At 46.1% G+C, this 24,313-nt stretch overlaps 1 protein-coding gene across 1 annotated transcript in view; it reads right to left on the reverse strand.

Moving 5' to 3' along the window:
• The window catches only part of CHRNA4 (cholinergic receptor nicotinic alpha 4 subunit), a 61,165-nt gene that overhangs the window by 15,569 nt on the left and 21,283 nt on the right, over positions 1–24,313 (reverse strand). Inside the window, exons 3-4 of the mRNA XM_040435648.1 lie at positions 15,582–15,626; positions 12,742–12,851 (exon numbers count right to left, since the gene is read on the reverse strand). Of these exons, the coding sequence (XP_040291582.1) occupies positions 12,742–12,851; positions 15,582–15,626 (155 nt within the window). The remainder of the gene's footprint in view (positions 1–12,741; positions 12,852–15,581; positions 15,627–24,313) is intronic.

Here is a 24,313-nt window from a genome sequence, read left to right on the forward strand (position 1 = left end):
CTTTTTAAGGACTATTGTTCTATCTGGCAGCAATATAATTATTAGCGCAACCTGCGCTAAATTGCATGGAATTGTTAGAGACCCAAAAGTCCTTTTAAGGACTATAGTTGTATCTGGCTGCAATATATATTATTAGCCCAACCTGCACTAAATTGCGTGCAATTGTTAGTGCCGCTTCTGATAGTGATACAACCTCTGCTAGATCTTTTATTTTACATTTGCGCAGCCTAAATATCTGTGACATTCAGTGCAATTGTTTGGCCGCTGGTGACAGCGACATTACCAGCGCTACATCTCCTGTATAACGTTTGCCCATCCTAAATATCGGTGACATTAACTCTAATTTTTTCGCTGCTGGTGGCAGCGACATTACTTGCACTACATCTCCTGTATAACGTTTGCACATCCTAAATATCAGTGACATTCATTCAGTGTAATTTTTTTATTAGTCTCTGGTGACAGCGACATTACTTGCTCTACACCTCCTGTATAACGTTTGCGCATCCTAAATTTTAGTGACATTAATTCAGTGTAATTTTCTATTAGCCGCTGGTGACAGCGACATTACTTGCGCTATACCTCCTGTATAACGTTTGTGCATCCTAAATATTAGTGACATTCATTCAGTGTAATTTTTTATTAGCCGCTGGGGGCAGCGACATTACTTGTGCTATACCTTCTGTATAACGTTTGCGCATCCTAAATATCAGTGACATTCATTCAGTGTAATTTTTTATTAGCCACTGGTGACAGCGACATTACTTGCGCTAAACCTCCTGTATAATGTTTGCGCATCCTAAAATTATCTGTGACATTCAGTGTACTTTTTTATAGACGCTGCGTACAGCGACATTATCTGTGCTACATCTCCTGTTTAACGTGTGCACATCCTAAAAATATCAGTGACATTCTATGTACTTTATTTGCGAATACACTTACAAAACCTGCGCTACTGTACATGTGACATACTGTCAAGCATATATACCATTTAATATGCGCAAGGCCAGCAGTAAGGGACGGGGTAATGGCCGTGCTGCTGATGGTGCATGCAGAGGCCGTGGCCCTGGTCGCAGTAAAACTGTGCCTGCTGCCAGAGCACAAGAAACATACTCATCCATGATACCTAGCTTCATGTCCCAGTTTGCAGGGCGGCGCAAGACACCACTCTCGAAGTCAGACCAGTGCGACCAGGTGGTCGGTTGGATTGCGGCAGATAATGCTTCCAGTCGGTTAAGCACCACCCTGTCTTCCACAAAGTCCATTCTCAGTAGCCAAGAGTCTGGTCAACAGAATCCTCACCCTGATACTCCTTCCTCCCACCATGGAGAGTCTTGGCAAATAAGTGATCCCACACTCGGATATTCCGAGGAGCACTTTTCATCGCCATTCCTTGATTTGGGCCTCTCGACAAGCCCGCTTGAAGAGGGACATGAGGAGATATTGTGCCCTGATTCCCAAACTCTTCAGCATCCACAGTCACAAGAAGATGACGGTGGGGAACGGCAATTAGGGTTTCACAAGGTGGATGATGATGATGAGACACAGTTGCCAATAAGTCAACCGCAATTAGTGTCTCAAGAGGTTCATGATGAGGATGAGACACAGTTGTCAATAACTGAGGTTGTTGTTAGGTCAACAAGTCAGGAGGATAACCAGAGTGAGGAAGTGGAAGAGGAGATGGTAGACGATGAAGTCACTGACCCAACCTGGGAAGGCGGCAAGCCGAGCGAGGACAGCAGTACTGAGGGGGAGGGAACCGCAGCACCGCAACAGGCTGGAAGAGGTAGTGATGTGGCAAAAGGGAGAAGGCGGGCCACACAAAACAGGCCCGCAACTGTTACCCGGAGCACCCTTTTGCGGCAATCTCCCTTGCCAAGGGGTAGGTGTTCCGCTGCAGTCTGGCGCTTTTTGGAGGAAAGTGAAGACGATAAAAGAATTGTCATTTGAAACCTGTGCCATACAAAAATGAGCAGGGGCGCGAACACTAGCAACCTCACCACCACCAGCATGACCTGCCAAATGGCATCAAAGCACCCTAATAGGTGGGCCAAACGCCTGGGTCCACAATCAGTGTCTGCGGGTCACACCACTACCTACTCTTCCCCTGTGTTATGTGCTGGCCAATCCCCTGTCCAAGACGCAGGCCCGGATGCCCCCCGCCATGCACTGGGACCTTCGCAAGCACCATCAGCTAGCACATCCACTTCTGTGTCCCAGCGCAGCATACAGATGTCTATAGCCCCAGGCCTTTGAACGAAAGCGCAAATACACAGCCAAACAGGCCATAGCACTAAAAGCGTACCTTTACAAATTGCTGGCCCTGGAAATGTTGCCATTTAGGCTTGTGGACACTGAGGCTTTCCGCAGCCTAAAGGCGGTGGCCATCCTGCGTTACTCTGTCCCCAGCCGCCAATATTTTTCACTGTGTGCAGTCCCAGCCTTACACCAGCATGTGTCCCGTAACATCACCCGTGCCCTGACCAACACAGTTATTGGGAAGGTTCACTTAACGACTGACATATTGACAAGTGCTTTTGGCCAGGGAGGCTACATTTCCTTGACGGAACACTGGGTGAACGTTGTGGAGGCCGATAGCGAGTCGTACCCTGGGATGGCACAGGTGCTACCGACGCCAAGGATTGCGGGCCCTACTTCCATCAGGGTTTCTGTCACCAGCTACGTTAGTGGCTGGAACCCTCCTTCTCCTCCTCCCCTTCCACCTCTGAATTATCATCTTGCAGCACCAGTCAGCCATCAGTCAGTAGCTGGAAGCAGTGTAGCACTGCAGTGGGGAAGCGGCAACAGGCCGTGCTTAAACTGATCTGCTTAGGTGGCAAACAGCACACCGCCGCAGAGCTGTGGCAGGGGATAAAGGACCAGACTGAACTGTGGCTCTCGCCATTCCACCTAGAACCAGGCATGGTTGTGTCTGATAATGGTGGCGGCTTGGTGGCGGCTTTGGAGCTCGGCAAGCTCACACATATACCATGCCTAGCCCACGTGTTCAACCTAGTGGTTCAGCGGTTTCTCAAAACCTACCAATTTGCCTGAGCTACTGGTGAAGGTTTGTGTGTGTGCCCATTTCCGCAAGTCATCGACAGCTTCCGCCGGTCTGGCAACGCTGCAGCAGCGCTTGCAATTGCCAGCTCACTGACTGTTGTGCGACGTTAGCACGCGCTGGAACTCCACGTTCCACATGTTGGCCAGGCTTTGTGAGCGTATTGTTGTCAGTCTGTAAAAGTGGCGTACTACTTGGACAACCTCGTTCCCAGCAGCGACCTGGGAGTCCAAGATGCATCCAGACACCCTCCTCATGCTGTTTCCGAGCCATTTCAGTGGTGTTTCCATCAATTTCTGACCCTTTCTTGTGAACCAGACACCCTCCCCTCTTCAGAGCAGGGGGTGCCTGGTTTAATGCTCTGGTTCTCCCATTGACTTCCATTGTGCTCGGGTGCTCTGTAGAGCACCCAATCATCCCGAGGTGTTCTACTCGAGCACCCGAGCACTTTGGTGCTCAACCAACACTAATGACAGGTCTTAAGTCTACTAGACTTTACCATAAACAATATACAGCCCTCTACGTGACTAATTGATAAGGTCTTGAAGTGTAACCATTGACTGGGTCCTCAAACTTCTACAAACCTCTACCAAAGGTATTGGTTTGGTCTACTAAACCCTCACTAGAACTTTTTACAATACTCAAGGCATTGATTAGGTCTACCAGACACGTAATTTATAACCTTGTACATCCCACCATTGATTGCCTCTAATAGTCTTTTAACCTTTATGATCCTCCACTCTGATTGAGTTCTTGACCTTCTTATCAGGATAAATCCCATCAGAAGTGATTATATAAATACAAAACATCTCTAGAAAGAAAAAGAACGTCTTCTGTCCCTCAGTCAATTTAATAGTTATGTAGTCCTTCTTATGAGATTATCATTCCCCTTATGCCTGATCTCTGCATTCATAAGCTAATCACAAATGGAGTGAAAGAGAGATAAGAGAACCACGATCATACATCACAAAAAATACAGAAAGACTTTGTCCCGTACAAACATTTCCATCTCAGTTTTAGCAGATCTTGAAAGGTCTGTTTGATAATCACAAGCTTCTTTCATGATAAGTGGTAATTCCCTCGCTAACACTTATCGAAGCAGCCGGCCCCTATCTTGTGTCCCTGGAGTGTTCTTGGAAAATGAAGACCACAAGAAGGTTTGCTGCAGGAGCACAATCCCCTACTTCAGCTTTCCTGTGTTAATTACAGTGGAATCTAAATGACTGGAACAGAACCAGGGACTACTTTAAAGTGTATTGCAAGCATTTCCGAGCAGTAGCAGATTATTTAACTAGAAGAGGACACAACCTCCGGTGGGAACAGTCTGCAAAGACAAAACTAAGAGCTATTAAGAACTTGGTTGTTCAAGAACAATAATGAGGATCTGTGAGGGCTCAAGCTTTTGTCCTTGCCTGGTGTTTGATTTGGGCAGGTTCTATATCTGGATAATACACACTGAGAATGCACAATTTTATCCCTGGCAATTCTGGTAAAATTAAGCATTAAAGCTGAATTTAAGAATTATTAACCTTCATCTTACTTGGACTGACCTCTGTACATCATGGACTCTTATATCTTATAGGAAAGTCAACTGAAACTTCTAAGGGTACTTTCACACTAGCGTTTTTCTTTTCCGGCACTGAGTTCCGTCAAAAGGGCTCAATGCCGGAAAAGAACTGATCAGATATATCCCCATGCATTCTGAATGGAGAGTCATTTTGACTGATCAGGCAAAAGATAAAACCGCAGCATGCTACGGTTTTATCTCCGGCGAAAAAAACTGAAGACTTGCCTGAATGCCGTATCCGGCATTTTTTTCCATAGGAATGTATTAGTGCCGGATCCGGCATTCAAAATACCGGAATGCCGGATTCGTACTTCCGGTCTGTGCATGCGCAGACGGAAAAAAAGGTGAAAAAAATTAATGCATTTTTCTGACTGATCAGGCATTTTTAAGACTGATCAGGATCCTGATCAGTCTTACAAATGCCATCAGTTCGCATACGTTTTGCTGGATTACTCTGCCGCAAGTGTGAAAGTAGCCTAATGTAGATGAGAATGGTAGACAATGTAGTGTACAGTATATTGGGGTGTTCCAACGTGCCTCCCTAATGGCAGATCTCAGGAGAAAGGACTGAGCATGTGGATTTGAACCTGCCTGTACCTTTGTTTCCATAGGAGATAAGCAGAGGTGTCAGGCAGCATAATTTTCTTTCTACCTACTGAAAAACATACACACTCAGCTGAGTTGAGCATGCGCATTGTGTAAGGGAGTCAAGAAGAATAGCTGACAGCTATTGAAACTGTATGGGCATCCAATAGGGTAGGGAGAGGTTCATAATTCTTAAATTCAGCTAAAATGCATCATTTTACCTGCATCGTCAGGGACAAAACAGTGCATTCTTAGTGTGTAGTATCCAGATATGGAACATGCAGTTGAACATAGACCCTGGGACCATAGTGTGTCCAACAGCCTCTCTGCCACATAACCAGAGACACAAAATAATACTATCCAAAAGTGGCCATCAGGGGAAGGAATTTTTTTAAGACAGTTTGCTGAGGGGAGTAATTATAGCAGGTGCTGAGGTTACATATTTTGTCCCTGAATATTTTAACAATTAACCATTTCATTTAACTTATTGACCAGAGATTTGAAATGACAAGAAAAGCTGTCTAAAAATGACAAATGGAGAGTCCCTGTCTTGCTGCAGTCCTGGGTTGCTATCAGGGACAGATTAAGGGTGTCTAATACAGGGGGCAGTTAATTTATTGGGACCCTCCCCCAAATAATCTGAGCCCCTGCACTGACTCTGGACAAAAGGTTATATATTTTAATCTCACTATTCTGCTGGTGATTCCATAGAGAATGTAACTCAGGATCTGTACAGGATAAGTAATGTATGTACACCGTGACTCCACCAGCAGAATAGTGAGTGTAGCTCTAGAGTATAATACAGGATGTAACTCAGGATCAGAACAGGATAAGTAATGTAATGTATGTACACAATGACTCCACCAGCAGAATAGTGAGTGCAGCTCTGGAGTATAATACAGGATGTAACTCAGGATCTGTACAGGATAAGTAATGTATGTACACAGTGACTCCACCAGCAGAATAGTGAGTGCCGCTCTAGAGTATAATACAGAATGTAACTCAGGATCAGAACAGGATAAGTAATGTAATGTATGTACACAATGACTCCACCAGCAGAATAGTGAGTGCAGCTCTGGAGTATAATACAGGATGTAACTCAGGATCAGAACAAGATAAGTAATGTAATGTATGTACACAATGACTCCACCAGCAGAATAGTGAGTGCAGCTCTGGAGTATAATACAGGATGTAACTCAGGATCAGAACAAGATAAGTAATGTAATGTATGTACACAATGACTCCACCAGCAGAATAGTGAGTGCAGCTCTGGAGTATAATACAGGATGTAACTCAGGATCAGTACAGGATAAGTAATGTTATGTATTTACACAGTGACTCCACCAGCAGAATAGTGAGTGCAGCTCTGGAGTATAATACAGGATGTAACTCACGATCAGTACAGGATAAGTAATGTAATGTATGTACACAGTGTCTCCACCAGCAGAATAGTGAGTGCATCTCTGGAGTATAATACAGAATAGTCAGGATCAGTACAGGGTAAGTAATGTATGTACACAATGACTGCACCTGCAGAATAGTGAATGCAGCTCTGGAGTATAATACAGGATGTAACTGAGGATCAGTACAGGATAAGTGATGTATTGTATGTACACAGTGACTCCACCAGCAGAATAGTGAGTGCAGCTCTGGAGTATAATGCAGGGTGTAACTCAGGATCAGTACAGGATAGGTAATGTAATGTGTGTACACAGTGACTGCACCAGCAGAATAGTGAGTGCAGCTCTGGAGTATAATACAGGGTGTAACTCAGGATCAGTACAGGATAAGTAATGTAATGTATGTACACAGTGACTGCACCAGCCAAATAGTGAGTGTAGCTCTGCAGTATGATACATGATATAACTGAAAATCAGTACAGGATAAGTAATATGGTGTATGTACACAGTGACTGCACCAGCAGAATAGTGAGCGTAGCTCTGGAGTATCAGTTCATGTTAACAAGTATTTTAATACAAGATCCAAGACATCTGAAACCTGCAATTAGATTTCTGCCATGGATGTGCTGCGGGTGCGCAACAGATAAACATGATAATTATACCCTTTGTCATTAAATGGGACTAATCCTTAGCTATTCAGTGTTGAATCTACCTGATAAAAGTCGTATGCAGTAAAAAACGCAGCTACAAATCTGCTGGGAAAGTTTGCGTTACGTGAGAACATGTTTGCAGAAACCCCAAACGTATGCAGTGTCCCATTACCCTCGTGGGTACTGCAAAGTCGTAGTGTTATGCTTTGTATGCTTTATATAACCTGTTTCATGCTGCAATACATCTTTATGCATAATCTCTGCCTACAGGTGTATTAGATTCCATTACATTGAGCCTACCACTAGGGGGAGACAACACATCCCATATATATAGCCCAGTTCAGGCCTAGTTAGTCAGTCTTGGCAGTTCAGTCTTAGCTCTCAATCTGGAGTCTTAAGCCCTGAGCTGCAGTGGTCCACATCCTACTCAGAACTTTGCTAGGAGTTGGTGGACATCAGCTAGAAGTTTAGCTTCTGAAAGGCTATTAATCCAGGAAGCACTAAAGAAACAGAGACCCAAAGGGTTACGGCCATCTCTATAAGCGCCTTAGGACCTCCGGCAGCCTCACTAACCTGCACTGGGATAACCAGGACCAGCGTAGAAGTCCTCTACCAGTAAGCATAAAACCTATATCATTAATAGCCTGAGAGACAGACATCACACTTGTGAGCAGTGGACCTCTTGCAGCTTTACCTTTGTCCATCTTAAAGAGACTGTATTTCATGTCTGGTTGTATTAGAGACTGTTTTATACTTGGATGTAACCGTTACCAGGAGCAACGTTCAGTAAAAGTTATAAGTTGGATTGCACCATCCTTGTCTCAGTCTCCAATTCCTCAGTTAACACTACAGTAAATGGTTGTACCACCATAAAAGGTACTGGCGTCACGACTACAAGGGACCTTGCCACTGGCACATTAATACAGACCACCAAGGGCACCTCGAACCACCATCTGGCCAGTGTCCCTTACACCAGAGTGTGCCCCAGAGAATTCCTGTGCCGTTCTCCTCATCACTTGGGCAGGCCTGCCCAGGGACGACATAACCGTGAGTAGCCAGAACTGTATTTACCTCGGCCCACCTATTGTTCACACCGTGACCTCACGTATAATCCCCCTGTCGGTCTGGCATACCGCACGTATACATGGGATGCAGATTGCTGTTGCATTTGACATGGATTTCAGCACAGAATCAGCTTTAAAATCTGTGTAAAATCCAATGTGTGTGTACATACCCTAACACAGGGTGTAACCGGGGATTGTGCTCACTGCTGAATCCGTGTTTGCAACCTGTTTGAAAATACTGACAGGTTCCCTTTAATTTTGAGGAACAGAAGACATGTTCTATTTTCGGAGCATCTCCAGATAATCCGTTTTATCCTCAGTGCGTTTAAATGCCTTTACTGTATGGAAACCAGTGAAAAGGGATGAGAGATTATTGTAATAAAGCAGAATCCCGGCTTGTGCTTTTCATGCGGGATCCAATTCAAGTTTTATTACGGTACCTGCGGCCCAGGACTGTTCTGTGGGGTCATTCTCTGTACGGAGCACACAGCGCGTACGCCCACATCCGACTCCCTCCTATTCCCCTACAGAGATCTTGCACTTTTCAATAAATTCACAAGATTTGTCAAGCGGTAAATGACATTCAGATAATGCAGTTCATAAATGAAATGTCAGCCAGATGAAAAACACCAGCACTGCCATCATATGGAGATATTTCAAAATATCGGACATTTTAATTTAACAAATTTTGGAATGTTGACATCACAATTTACATTTCCTTACCAGCCTGTACCCTTCGTACAGGTCAGATCCTGCCGATCATTCAGAGATAAGCAGTGCTACATAGATGCGGCTTATCTCTTCTTGCAGAAGCTGTCGCAGATCCCTATGCAGGATGTAACTTCTATTGTATCAAACACTAATTGATGTTAAGATGTTTTCCAGCTGCTGCAGAACATCATAATACACACATCAAGTGCTGCAGAACATCATAATATACACTTCAGCAGCTGCAGAGCATCATAATACACATCTCAACTGCTGCAGAACATCATAATACACACATCAAGTGCTGCAGAACATCATAATATACACTTCAGCAGCTGCAGAGCATCATAATACACACCTCAACTGCTGCAGAACATCATAATACACACCTCAACTGCTGCAGAACATCATAATACACACCTCAACTGCTGCAGAACATCATACTACACACCTCAACCGCTGCAGAACATCATAATACACACATCAAGTGCTGCAGAAGATGATAATATACACTTCAGCAGCTGCAGAGCATCATAATACACACCTCAACTGCTGCAGAACATCATAATACACACCTCAACTGCTGCAGAACATCATAATACACACCTCAACTGCTGCAGAACATCATAATACACACCTCAACTGCTGCAGAACATCATACTACACACCTCAACTGCTGCAGAACATCATAATACACACATCAAGTGCTGCAGAAGATAATAATATACACTTCAGCAGCTGCAGAGCATCATAATACACATCTCAACTGCTGCAGAACATCATAATACACACCTCAACTGCTGCAGAACATCATAATACACACCTCAACTGGTGCAGAACATCATAATACACACCTTAAATATACACTTCAGCAGCTGCAGAACATCATAATACACATCTCAACTACTGCAGAACATCATAATACACACCTCAACTGCTGCAGAACATCATAATACACACCTCAGCTGCTGCAGAACATCATAATACACAACTCAACTGCTGCAGAACATCATAATACACACCTCATCTGCTGCAGAACATCATAATACATACCTCAACTGGTGCAGAACATCATAATACACACCTTAAGTGCTGCAGGGCATCATAATATACACTTCAGCAGCTGCAGAGCATCATAATACACATCTCAACTGCTGCAGAACATCATAATACACACCTCAACTGCTGCAGAACATCATAATACACACCTCAACTGGTGCAGAACATCATAATACACACCTTAAATATACACTTCAGCAGCTGCAGAACATCATAATACACATCTCAACTACTGCAGAACATCATAATACACACCTCAACTGCTGCAGAACATCATAATACACACCTCAGCTGCTGCAGAACATCATAATACATACCTCAACTGGTGCAGAACATCATAATACACACCTTAAGTGCTGCAGGGCATCATAATATACACTTCAGCAGCTGCAGAGCATCATAATACACACCTCAACTGCTGCAGAACATCATAATACAAACCTCAGCTGCTGCAGAACATCATAATGCACACCTCAGCTGCTGCAGAACATCATAATACACACCTCAGCTGCTGCAGAACATCATAATACACACCTCAACTGCTGCAGAACATCATAATACACACCTCAGCTGCTGCAGAACATCATAATACACACCTCAACTGCTGCAGAACATCATAATACACACCTCAGCTGCTGCAGAACATCATAATACACACCTCAGCTGCTGCAGGGCATCATAATACACACCTCAGCTGCTGCAGAACATCATAATACACACCTCATCTCACTAGCGGTGCCCCGAACGCTAGTGTGAAAGTAGCCTACCAGGTTCTGCAGCAGATGAGGTGTGTATTATAATGCCCTGCAGGAGCTGCGGTATCTATTATGATGTTCTGCAGCAGTTGATCTGTGTATTATGATGTTCTGCAGCAGGTGAGGTATGTATTATGATGCCCTGCAGTGAATGAGGTGTGTATTACCAGGTTCTGCAGCAGCTGAGGTGTGTATTATGATGTTCTGCAGCAGCTGAGGTGTGTATTATGATGCCCTGCAGCAGCTGAGGTGTGTATTATTATGTTCTGCAGCAGGTGCGGTGTGTATTATGATGTTCTGCAGCAGTTGAGGTTTGTATTATGATGTTCTGCAGTAGTTGAGGTGTGTATTATGATGTTCTGCAGTAGTTGAGGTGTGTATTATGATGTTCTGCAGCAGCTGAGGTCTGTATTATTATGTTCTGCAGCAGGTGCGGTGTGTAGTATGATGTTCTGCAGCAGTTGAGGTGCGTATTATGATGTTCTGCAGTAGTTGAGGTTTGTATTATGATGTTCTGCAGTAGTTGAGGTTTGTATTATGATGTTCTGCAGCAGTTGAGGTGTGTATATAGGCTACTTTCACACTAGCGTTCAGAGCGGATCCGTCTGCATTAAAACTTAGAAAATTTTCTAAGTGTGAAAGTTGTCTGAGCGGATCCGTCCAGACTTTACATTGAAAGTCAATGGGGAACGGATCCGCTTGAAGATTGAGCCATATTGTGTCATCTTCAAGCGGATCCGTCCCCATTGACTTCCATTGTAAGTCTGGACGGATCCGCTCGCCTCCGCACGGCCAGGCGGACACCCGAACGCTGCAAGCTGCATTCGGGTGTCCGCCTGCTGAGCGGAGCGGAGGCTGAACACTGCCAAACTGATGCATTCTGAGCGGATCCGCATCCACTCAGAATGCATTAGGGCTGTACGGATCCGTTCGGGGCCGCTTGTGAGAGCCTTCAAACGGAACGGAGAAACAGATCAGCTGCTGCAGAACATCATAATACAAACCTCAGCTGCTGCAGAACATCATAATAAACAGCTAACCTCATGATACAGACTTAAAGAGAGTCTGTCACCAACTGTTCACATTCTACACGGCTTATATTGGCTTCTTGCACACACACAGATGATCATAACGGTACCTTTGTGGTTTTAGTCCGATTTTCTAAAGTTGCAAAAACAAGGTTTTAATGGTTTGCAAATGAGAGCTCAGGCCGCTTGGCGTTTTACCCTCCTATCTCCTCCCCAGTCCTGTAATCATCTTACATCATCCTCTCCAGCAACCGAGATCCCTTGCGTGCACAGTTCACCGCCAGGCCCGGGCATGCAATAACCACTGAGGGCATCGGCTTCATGCGCATGCAGACATTAGCATCAAGCTGTCCACAATGGGGCTCACAATCTAAGGTCCCTATCAGTATGTCTTTGGAGTGAAATGGTTCAAAATGTATGGATGCAACTGAATTAGGGCTCATGCACATGAACTTTTTTCCTGTGTCCATTCAATTCTTTTGTGGCCCTTATGCGAAACCATTCACTTAAAATGAGTCCGTGGGCATTCTGTGTCTGCATGGTCGTTCCGCAAAAATATAGAACATGTCCTATTATTGTCCGCATTATGGACAAGGATAGGACTGTTCTATTAGGGACCGGATGTTCCGTTCCGCAAAATACAGAATGCACACGGCCGGTATCCGTGTTTTGCAGATATGCAATTTGAGGACCGCAAAAACAGCAACGGCCATGTACATGAGTCCTTAGGGTAAGACATATTACCCTGCTAGAATACTACAGATACACGAAAATCTGTGGGCACGCCACGAAGCTTAACGAGCAAAGCAACCCAAAAGTTGTACCCCCAATAAACATATGGAATGAAGATAATGACGGTTGCCTCACTTGTTATACAGGACGATGTCTGGCCTCCAGATCAGCTCCGAGGGGATTCTGATCGATGTGATATTCTCATATTCCAGGGGGTCCCAGCGCAGCTTGTAGTCATGCCATTCCTGCCGAACGGGACGCAGATAACACATAGGTAAATTACCAGCTCACTTTAAAGACCATTACAATAATTACCAGGTGGCAATACAATGGATGTCAATATTAAAAGAATCCTGTCACTTAAAGGAGACCAAGGTCCCCATGTGATACTACCCATATAACCTAGGTTAGGGTATGGTTACATAGCAATTAACACATGGGCATCCAAATAATTGCATTTCCATATGAATGCCTATCACTTAGTACATTCATCTGTTATTGAGCACAATGCTTAGGTAATTAAGATGTTCATGACCCACCCACAGCACAGGAACAAGGGATCATAATAGTAATAATAGACCCATTAACAATAGCTTGCTGATAGTTTCCATACAAGTTTTCTTCTACATTACAGTATGGAAATGGAAAGAAGTGAAAGAGCAAAAATGTTAGGGATAAAGATCTATTTAGGCTACTTTCACACTAGTGTTTTTGCTGGATCCGGCAGGGTTCAGCAAAAACGCTTCAGTTACTTCTAATACAACCATCTGCATCCGTTATGAACGGATCCGGTTGTATTGTCTTTAAGGTACCCAAGACGGATCCGTCATGAACTCCAATGGGGGACGAATCAGTTTTCTATTGTGTCAGATTGTGTCCGAGAAAACGGATCCGTCCCCATTGACTTGCATTGTGGGTCATGACGTCTTGCTCCACATCCCAGGACGGAAAGCAAACCTCAGCATGCTGCGGTTTGCTCTCCGGTATGAAAACGGAACGGAATGTATTTTGGAGCACTCCGTTCTGCTCAGTTACGTTTTTCCCCCATTGACAAGGAATGGGGACAAAACTGAAGCGTTTTTTTTTCGGTATCGAGACCCTATAATGGATCTCAATACCGGAAAATATTAACGCTAGTCTGAAAGTAGCCTTACTGATTATTATATAAAAAATGAACAATAATGTTGGGTTAATAAAGGTGTTAATGGGCCACTGAGACCTACAGCACAATGCCATAAACTGAGGAAGATGTATAGAAAACAGATCTGTCAGCAGCAGATTTCTGATAATTTCCATGTACATTTGTAACACCCCAGAGTAGTGTTACCACTCCTGCACGCTGCTACTGTCTTTATTGGGCTAACACCAATGCCATCTATGTATTTTGTCCAGGTCCTCCACACTGTGCATTCCTAATCTGTTTGCAACAGTTATGTTCATGTAATATGCCTGGTTCACCAGCAGGTGGCAGCAAACACTGCAGAGCTGTACTTAGGTAGAATGGAGTATTACATTCCATTATAACCACCCTCTAGAGAGAAGTGGGCTAGTCCTACTTCCTGCAGGAAGGGTGGGGACCAGTTAGTCAGTCTAGTTTACCCTCAGCTAGGGGAAGGGTGTGCAGGGGCACGTCTCCGCTGGACGTGCCCATGCCAGCCAGAGCACCTTAAAGGGATTCTGTCACCTCGTTTTAGCTTATAGAGCTGCGGACATGCACGGCTAGATCGCCGCTAGCATGTCCGCAATATACCTGTCCCATAGCGCTGTGTTGTGTTTAAAAAATTATTTTATAGATATGTAAATGAGCCTGGTAAGGTGCCCAAGGGGCTGTACTAACCTTCTTGGTGCCCAGCCACGCCCCCCCTGTGAAGGAGCCCAGCACCGCCTGCGTCCTCCTCCTTTCTTCAGTTAGATTGCCGTAATCTCACGATGCGCGAGCTCGCGCATGCGCAGTTCCTTCCCTGAAACTGATGCCAAGACTGGGAAGAAACACTATACCGACACTGCGCATGCGCGAGCTCACACATCGCGAGATTACGGCAATCTAACTGTGAAGAAAGGAGGAGATTCGGAGGACGCAGGCTGTGCTGGGCTCCTTCACAGGGGGGTGTGGCTGGGCACCAAGAAGGTTCGTACAGTCCCTTTGGGCACCTTACCAGGCTCATTTACATATCTATAAAATCATTTTTTAAACACAATAAAAGGACACAGCGCTATGGGACAGGTACATTGCGGACATGCTAGCGGCGATCTAGCCGTGCATGTCCGCAGCTCTATAAGCTAAAACGAGGTGACAGAATTCCTTTAAGCTCTGCTGGCCATGAGATTAGTTCCTCGGCTGAAGTTAAGTCTGACTAAAGAGAGAAGTGCAGCATAAAGAGGAATCAAAGTTACTTAGTCAGCTTGTCAGTACAGCAGAGTGAAAGATATAGCAGAGTTGAGTTTGCCTGCCAGTTTCATGCTAAAGCCTGCTGGAACCAAGACAAAGCCTGAAAACGTTTTGGAGAATGTTTATTCAAGTAAAACTGCCATTGAACTTTATCTCAAGGTCTGGACAAGTTATTTCTTCAAATCCCTCAATTATTCACCCTATTTATTGCTTCGGAGCTAAAGCCTGGGGTCCAGCCATATCTAGGTAGGAGCACTGTGACACACAATAAGAGACATTTTAGGCCACACTATACCACTCAGCATATCCTACACCTGGGACGCGAAATATAGAGAGGACCCTATTTTAAGAGGCAGGCCACCTGTTGCACATTTTCTTCTATACTTCAGAATGAAATGGAAACACAGACATGTAGGCATTGATTCTCACGGGTTACTCTATCAGACTACTGTTACTGCCATAGGAAGGTCATGTATGAAGGACAGGGCTATTGTTGGTGGTAACCCCCTGGGTTTTATCATCCTTGCAGAGGTTGTTCTTAGGCCTATCAGTCCAGCATCATGTGACGGGTCCTGTGGTATCTCACCTGTTTCACCCAGACATTGGTTGTCATCATCTGGTTCTTCTCGTCCTGCAGAGAACATAAATAGGTCATTGGCATATCAATATGGACCATGACACTGACAAGCTCGGCTGAGATCATACACAAGGGATGACACTGATGGACGATAATCACATCATGTCTTGAGCAGATTCATTTAACAGATTCCCCAAAAAAGGCAAAAACAGGAAAGTGACCCATTTGCATCAATTCTATGTAAAACAGATGCAAAAAAGTGTCCTGCTGGTATCCAGATAATAGAAATATAACGTGAACCCAACCTTTTTTTTCGGGGTTTTCCGGTAATATTGATTTTTCAGAAGTGCCAGCAGCCTGCTCCCTGAAATAGAAGACTCCTCCCCGCTGCCTCTGCTTTATCCACCTTCCGGTCCCTGCACTGTTTACCTCTAGCAGCGCATGGACATGGTCACATGCACCTCTCCAGCCAATAACTGACTTCAGCAGTGATGTGGCCACAAGCAGCTTGTCTTTACTGATGTCAATCATTGGCTGGATTGGTGCATGTGATCATGTCCATGTACCACCAGAAGAAAACAGCGCGGGGATCGTAAGATGGAGAAAGTAGAGGCAGCGAGGAGGACTGGAGCAGCATGGAGCCGCTATCTATGAATCTTCTATTTTAAGGGGCAGGTTGTGCGTATTTGCTCAAAAATCTATATTACTGGAAAGCCCCTTTAAATGTCTCACATCCATCTAGTCTACTACTGGACAAATGGTGTAATACTAAGCTCCTGGGCACTGACCCATCTCTGGAATATGGTGCTACTCATCTGTCTGAGCACTGATACTATTGGCTGTCTCCTTAATCTTTATTAAAGGGTGTGGGAAGGGGGTTAGAGGCAAGAATTATAAGAACCCAGAGTCAGTGGGGCATATTCAGATTGGGGTTTCCTGGGACACCAGAGGAACCTATTTTTGAAGACCACCCAGTTTGCTATCATTGTACACACAGGACTTATCAATAATAACTGTATTACTGTTATTAAGCAAAATTTGATAAGCATATAAGCCATACCCTGACGAGGTCCATAACAGTCTAGGACCACCCACTTATGGGCAAGTCTTACATATGTCCTATTCACTTACGGGCTGGTACAGCCCACATTTGCTGGTACTGTCTTTGAAAATTAGGTACAGTCCCTGCAAATTCAGTTTTATTGGCCACTATGCAACCCGTAAGAAAGAGATCCAAATGGCAAATGGGATTCCTCTTGGTTCTCCAGTGTTTTCTGCATCTAAGATATTAGATTGTTAGCCTCAGGAAGTGATATGAACATTATAGATGCAGTACACAAGAACAGGGTACTTTCAAAGTTGTTTCTTGTTGTTCTGATGTCTTTATGGATTTGTCAAGGTTAAAAATCCTGATTCTGCCTCTTTAGGAAGCTAGGTGATGGACTTAGGTCTGCCCCTAGTTCAGTGTGTGACTCTAGTGCTAACTGAGGAAGTAAGAGGAGTTACATGTGCTCACTCCTTGGAACTTTGCATCAAGAAAGCTATCTCTATTTTACAGAACTCCAGAAAGAAAGAAAGAACTAGAAGGTCCAGAATCTGCATGGCGGTAAGTAAGATATTTGCTGTTTAAGGCTGATAGAGACTTTACTGCAGTGAGAGGAACATTGCTGATACACTTTCACACTATCCTGGCCAGCCGTATCCTAATCCTGTATCCCTCAGCCTCGGTGTTGCAGATAAGTTTGCAGGAACCTTATTGCCAGTCTTAAATTCTTCATAGAAAGAGAGCCTTTGGAGTGATAAAGAAAATGAGTACTACAACCCCCATCTTTGCCTACATCCATACATTGCCATCAGGGAAGAATTGCAGCCAGAGGCACCACCACTCTCATCCTACACTCCGCTCCTCTGGAGCCACAGCACAAACGTATAACTTGAAGGTCTTGGGACCCAATGTAAAATCTACTGGTGTACTATGTGACAAAGCTGCATTTGTCTTTCCTTATACACTAGGACATGTGCGTGACTCCTATTTCGGTATAGCTGTACCCCAGGGTTAATAATCTGTGTACAGGGCTGTGAGATATGTTGCTGCTACAGATAACAAAATAAGCCTCTTTACAGGTGACCTGACCAGCTCTGAGCACTTGTAGATGTTAGGTGCAATGACCAAGCAGTGCTCAGATACTCAGCATCCATTTAACTCTTCTTTGACTGCCCCCTCCCCCCCTCCTCCCATATATCTCTATACAATATTCCATGTATCACATGGGAACTTGGGTTTCCCCACGGCTCATTGGGGGAACAACTTTGTGCAAACCTATAATCACCTTTCTAAAAAAAAAAAAAGCGGAGAACCTGTATAATTAATGACTACAGCCTACTCATTAGGCCTCATGCACATGACCGTTGTGTGTTTTGCGGTATGCTAAATGCGGATCCGCAAAACACGGATGTGTGTTTTGCGGATCCGCAAAACACGGATCCGCAAAACACGCAATTTGCCTAACGGCACGGACAGCCATTAATATAACTGCCTAATCTTGTCCTCAAAATGCGGACAAGAATAGGGCAGGTTATATTATTTTTTTGGGGACCACGGAACGGAGCAACGGATGCGGACAGCATCTCTTGCGTCCCCATTGAAGTCAATGGGTCGGCATCAGAGCCGCCAAAACTGCAGCTCGGATGCGGACCAAAACAAGGGCCGTGTGCCTGAGGCCTAGTTTAAGTTGGCAGGGCTTGCTGGTATCTGTGGCTCCAGTCTCATTAGACATAGCTTGGTTTTCTATATGCTATTTGCTGTGGAATTCATATCCTTTCTGCACGTATCCACCCCCCACATACACATACAATAATTAGGAGGATGCCAGCTAATTTCTGCTGTACATTTCTCATGGCCGCCCCAGGCCGAGCCTTTTTTCCGCTCTTGCCATAGCACCACCTGCTACATAAACACTTGGTGCAGTGAGAGGGTGTTCTGCCGGTGGTGCGCAGAGTGTACAGTGATGCTGAGCCCATTCTATGTGTGCCAAAAATGCCTGCAGATAATTGATTATCCGGATGAAGAGTAAAATGGGTAAACATAGAGCTAGAGGCGGCCTTAATACCATTAGTGACTCATCCTAACCACTATCAATTATTGAGGCGGCTTCACAACACTAAGCTCTGTTATTACTATATACAAAAGTATAAATCTGTGTGTGGGGGGTGGATAAGACTGTCATGACAACAGAGCGAGGGCACTGACTACGTTTAAGGTATATACCTACAGAGGGCAATCGGTCTCTATACACCATTCGAATGGTACAGCTTTCTTACGGTCCTCAAGAGTTAGTAGAAAACTATGGAGCATTTGGGCATGACGTATGTTCACTTTCTAAAACTGCTTTTCAAGAACATGGAAAAGGTGGATGACCACCCCTGTAGGAAATGTGGTGTCAAATATCTGATGGTCCCCATATAGGCTGACACTCAGCTGTTACTGTCTACACTTTGTGCAGTCCACTAGCAGTCAAAGAATAGCCTATGTGAAGACCATCACAGCGGGCACCCATCTTCTTAACACCCCTGAAGAGCATATTTGCCTAGTCAAGGATCAATGCTAGCATGATTGGGTTATTGGTTATTCCCCAGGGCCTCTCACATCACTTAAGTAAGATAATCTGAACCCCAACCCTTCTACCAAAAGAACACTCAAAGCCAGTGTTGGATTAAATCGGCCACAGCAGCCGTTTTATTAATAAAATAAATAAATACATAACATGTATATATCAATGACAGTAACATACCCCCTGACGAGGGATGTCATAGAAGCCCCAAATTCTTAATCATATATGTATAAACACCCCAACACAGCAATTCCATCTTACCTCCAGGCGCAAAACTCCAGCTCGGAGACACCAACTGATGGACGCCTCTCTGAACCAACCAAATGCCTCAACTATGAGAGTCCAGCCCCCATCCTGGAGGCCCTCCCATTTTCCATACCATCCAATACCACCAGCTTCTATGACCTTCCACCGCCAACAACGCGCAGCTTGACTCCTGTGCCTCAAGCCTGCGGGTTCCTCCAAACACCTAGCGCCCTCTCAATACCCCCCTGCAGGCCCAAGGACCACAAATCAATCCCCACTGCGTTCAAATGAACGCCATCAGCCCTCCAAAAACCTCCGGTACCAGCCTCCAAATCAGTGTGCCAAACCACCACAACCCCATTCCTGGCCACAAACTTACCAACCGCCCTATTCACTTTAATCCGCGCCTTATTCACACGCTCCACCGACCTCGCGTCCCGCCACGCCTTACAATACACAATGTCCGACCAAACGGTTATTAAACCCGGGAACAATGACCACAATCTCAAAAGGTCAAATTTTATGTCCTTGATCAACTCCCTACATGACCGCACACCCAGATCATTGCCCCCGACATGCAGCACCAGGACGATGCACCTCCCCCATCACATTCCCCCACAGCATACCTCTACGCCCGATCCATTTTATGATCGCCGCCCCTCTCCCAATCCCCAACTGTCGCCCATTCGGCCTCACGTCTGCCCGAAGAGCACCCCAAAAAACAAACGAGTGCCCCAGAATCCATACTAACGCAGCCGCACCACCTGAAACATAAAGGAGAAAAGAAAAAGGGGACAAGACACGGCATTAATAAACAACAACGCTTTACAAACCCCCTAAACGCACGTATGACTTAAAACAAACAGATTCCCATCTCCCAATCTTCTTGATCACCTCATCACCCAAACCCAGCCGTGCTGCCTCAGTCACCGCCCCAATCCGGAAGGAATGACCCTTGAAACCTTTAGAGTCCATTCCTAACGCTGCCAAACATTTTTTGAAAACTGCCACAAACTGAAACCTTAACAAAAACGACCCGTCCTCATGTCGTAATAGAGGACCCACACCCACCCAGCTAGCCCCCGACCTATAATCCCTCAAACAACTGACCGGGCATACCAAACAACCCGGCACCGCATACAACGACACACTACAACCCCTGCCTTCCCTGTCAGTCTTAGATACCCGAAGTCGTACCACCACCCTATCCCCATACAAATCTACATCCTCCCCCCCCAAACCCTCGGGACTGCCCACACTCCTGCTCACTAATTCACCCAAACGAAACACCCCAAAAAAGGCCAGCGAAAACGCCAACCTAAATAAACGCACCTCACTTGCCGACCGTCAAACCGAATCAACATAAACCCCCATTCGCAACAACATATCAAAAGAGACCGGCCTCCTACTGTCGGACAATCGCCTACCCCGCCTAAAGCCCTTTAACACCTGCCTCACTAAAAATGTCTTCGAAACGTCCGGAAGGCCCCGTAATTTAAAGCCAAAAACCAAACCGGCCAAACACCTATTCACCCTCGCCACCGACCAGCCCTCTTTAACAATATGACCCAAAAACAATACCAACGGAGCCTCACCCCCATCCACCCCGACCCTCAAACTAACACACCATTCCTCCCAACGACGCCAAGCCTTACCGTAATCCAACCACGTAACCGCACTCAGCGACTGTCTAAACAAACCCGCTATGGTACCAGCTGGCGCCAGCTGACGAAACCGCTCCAACTGTAGACGAGAAAGAGAATCAGCCACTCCATTAGGCTACTTTCACACTTGCGTTCACAGCGGATCCGTCTGCTGTCTGCACAGACGGATCCGCTCCTATAATGCAGATGTTTGGATCCGTTCAGAACGGATCCGTCTGCATTATAGTTTAGAAAAAATTCTAAGTGTGAAAGTAGTTCAGACGGATCCGTCCAGACTTTACATTGAAAGTCAATGGGGGACGGATCCGTTTGAAAATTGAGCCATATTGTGTCAACTTCAAACGGATCCGTCCCCATTGACTTACATTGTAAGTCTGGACGGATCCGTTTGCCTCCGCACGGCCAGGCGGACACCTGAACGCTGCAAGCAGCGTTCGGGTGTCCGCTTGCTGAGCGGATGCTGAACGCTGCCAGACTGATGCATTCTGAGCGGATCCGCATCCACTCAGAATGCATTGGGGCAGTACGGATGCGTTCGGGGCCGCTTGTAAGACCCTTCAAACGGAGCTCACAAGCGGAGCCCCGAACGCTAGTGTGAAAGTAGCCTTAGCAATGCCCGGCACATGAACCGCTAAAACCCAAGCATTCAAAAGCAAACAAAGTAGCACCAAATGCTGCAACAACCTGACAACGGGAGGGGAAGATGCCGTCAGACTGTTGACCGCCTGCACAACACCCAAGTTGTCACAATGACACCGCACCTTTTGTGTTCCTGAACTTGTCACCCCAGAGTACAACAGCCAGCACTATAGGGAACAACTCTAGAAAAGCAACATTCTCCACCCAGCCCTTCAAAAACCATGACTCAGGCCACTTTCCTACACACCACTGGCCTTCACAATAGACACCAAAGCCCACCCCACCCGCTGCATCCGAAAACAACTCAAAACTCTCGACCGTGTCCTCCAAGACTAACGCCCTACCATTAAACTGCTCCAAAAACCCCTCCCAAACCTCTAAATCCCGTCTCAACTCCCTACCCAGCCGAATAAAATGATGAACCGAAACCACACCTCCCGTGGCAGCCGCCAGCCTCCAACAGAAAATTCGGCCCATCGGAATAATCCGACAAGCAAAATTCAGCTTCCCCAACAAAGATTGCAAATCCCTCAAACTAATTTTTGGCCCGCCCCTTGCCGTCCGTACCGCAGCCCTCAGGTCGTCCAACTTGTCCTCAGGCAGCCTACACTCCATCCGCACCGTGTCTAACACTATGCCCAAAAAATATAATTCCGTAGTAGGCCCAACCGTCTTCTCCGCCGACAACGGCACCCCAAACGACTCAAACACCGACTGCAACGACGCCAACAACAAACCGCATACCCTGGAATCCGCAGGACCCAAACACAGGAAATCATCTAAATAATGAATAAGCGAAGCACACCCCGACACGTCCTTCCTCACCCATTCCAAAAAGGAGCTAAACTTTTCAAAAAAAGCACACAAGACAGAACACCCCATTGGTAAACACCTGTCAACAAAATAACCCCCATTCCAAAAACAACCCAACAAATGCAAACTATCCGGATGAACTGGACAACAAACGAAACGCCGCCTCAATGTCCGTCTTTGCCAACAGGGTACCCGGCCCCAACCTCCGCACCCTACCGACCGATGTGTCAAAGGACGTCTACACCACCGAACACAGCTCCGGATCAATCCCATCATTCACCGACGCCCCCTTTGGGAACGACAAATGGTGAATCAAACGAAAAGCGTTTGGCTCCTTTTTTGGAACCACACCCAAAGGCGAAACGATCAAAAGGCCCATCCATTCTCCCCAAAGCAACTTCCTTAGCTAATTTTTGCGTCACTACCTCCGGGTGCACCAAAGCAGAACGCACATTTTTAACCTTCCTGACCACCGTTTCCAAAGGGGAAAACGGAATAGCAAAACCTTGCTGACCTGGATCCTGCTCCACTGGACACACCAGAAGGACCAGCCAGGGGCTGTCCGCCATATTGAATGGGCCTGTGCACCGGAGCCACCCTCTGATGCACAGCCCCGTGCTTTTTGATGTTGCAGTCTCCTCCGCTGAGCAGGCCCCCCCCCCCCCCACAGAAGGGGAGGAGCCTGCAGTACCTGGTCCTTCAGCCTTGCCGTCCGCTGCCGCATGCTGGGGGGTCCCCCCCCACCTCTTGCTGAGTCCCGCCGCATGCCTGGATTCCTCCCGAGCAGGGAGGACTTAAGGAGGGGCTGAGAATGTCCCCCCCAGCCCGGAGGGGCTCCTTAACCGGGGCTGGACTCTGGGGGTGTCCTCCATGATAAGGCGCGCCGGCTGCCTGGCCCGCCGCGGCCGTCTTTCGCTCGGCGGTGGGCTGACAGTACCCACAGCCTCCCCTGCAACAAGCTGGCTACCTGGTCCTGTAGCCAGCCCGAACCTCGGGCCTCCACCCTCAGCCTCACCAGAACTTCATCCACGTCGGACATGGTGAGATGCAGATGCCTGCTCCTTATGTTTTCTTCAAAATGGTGCCACCCTGCACGCGACCGCCCCCCCTTTATTACCTATACCCCGCCCCTTCTTACAGCCCGCCCCACTAGCTCCTTGCTAACCCCTTACCTCCCTGTCCTGTACCCCAAAACCCATCATGTTGGCCTCCCTTAATTCGTCCAGCCTCACTTGAGGTACGTATCATACACTACATAACTAATCAGAAATCTATGACGATCTCTGTTGGTCACAAATGCCTTCAGGGTCGAACAGGAATAGGAAGCAGCAAAGAAAACCACTTTTCTCCCCTGTGAGGGGAAGTTGGAAGATGTCTACAAGACCAGGAGAAGTTTTAAAGTCCTGACTTTTTAGATCATCCATGATCGAGGCTTGTAGGGGACATATTGTACAGTCCACCTAACTAGAAGGACATACAATCCAGTACGTCAGAACACAGTCCCTTTTACATGATGAACAGCCATGGTTCCATTGGTGGTACCCAGCACTTTTGGATCAACCATGCTCTTCACCAATCGTGAAAAAATTTTGTTTTTAGTGTTTTTGAACTGTCTTCTGATCATGAAGATCAAGGATGATGTAGATAGGGTTCATGAGCTGGGATGCTCACCAATCTACCATGTTTGGCAAGCCATCTGAACTCGATCAGTGATTATGAAAGAATCTTTTGCTAGGGAAACAATTGAATGATTTTTCTTGGAACCAGT

This window comes from Bufo bufo, chromosome 6 (assembly GCF_905171765.1).
Source record: "Bufo bufo chromosome 6, aBufBuf1.1, whole genome shotgun sequence".
NCBI lineage: Eukaryota > Metazoa > Chordata > Amphibia > Anura > Bufonidae > Bufo > Bufo bufo.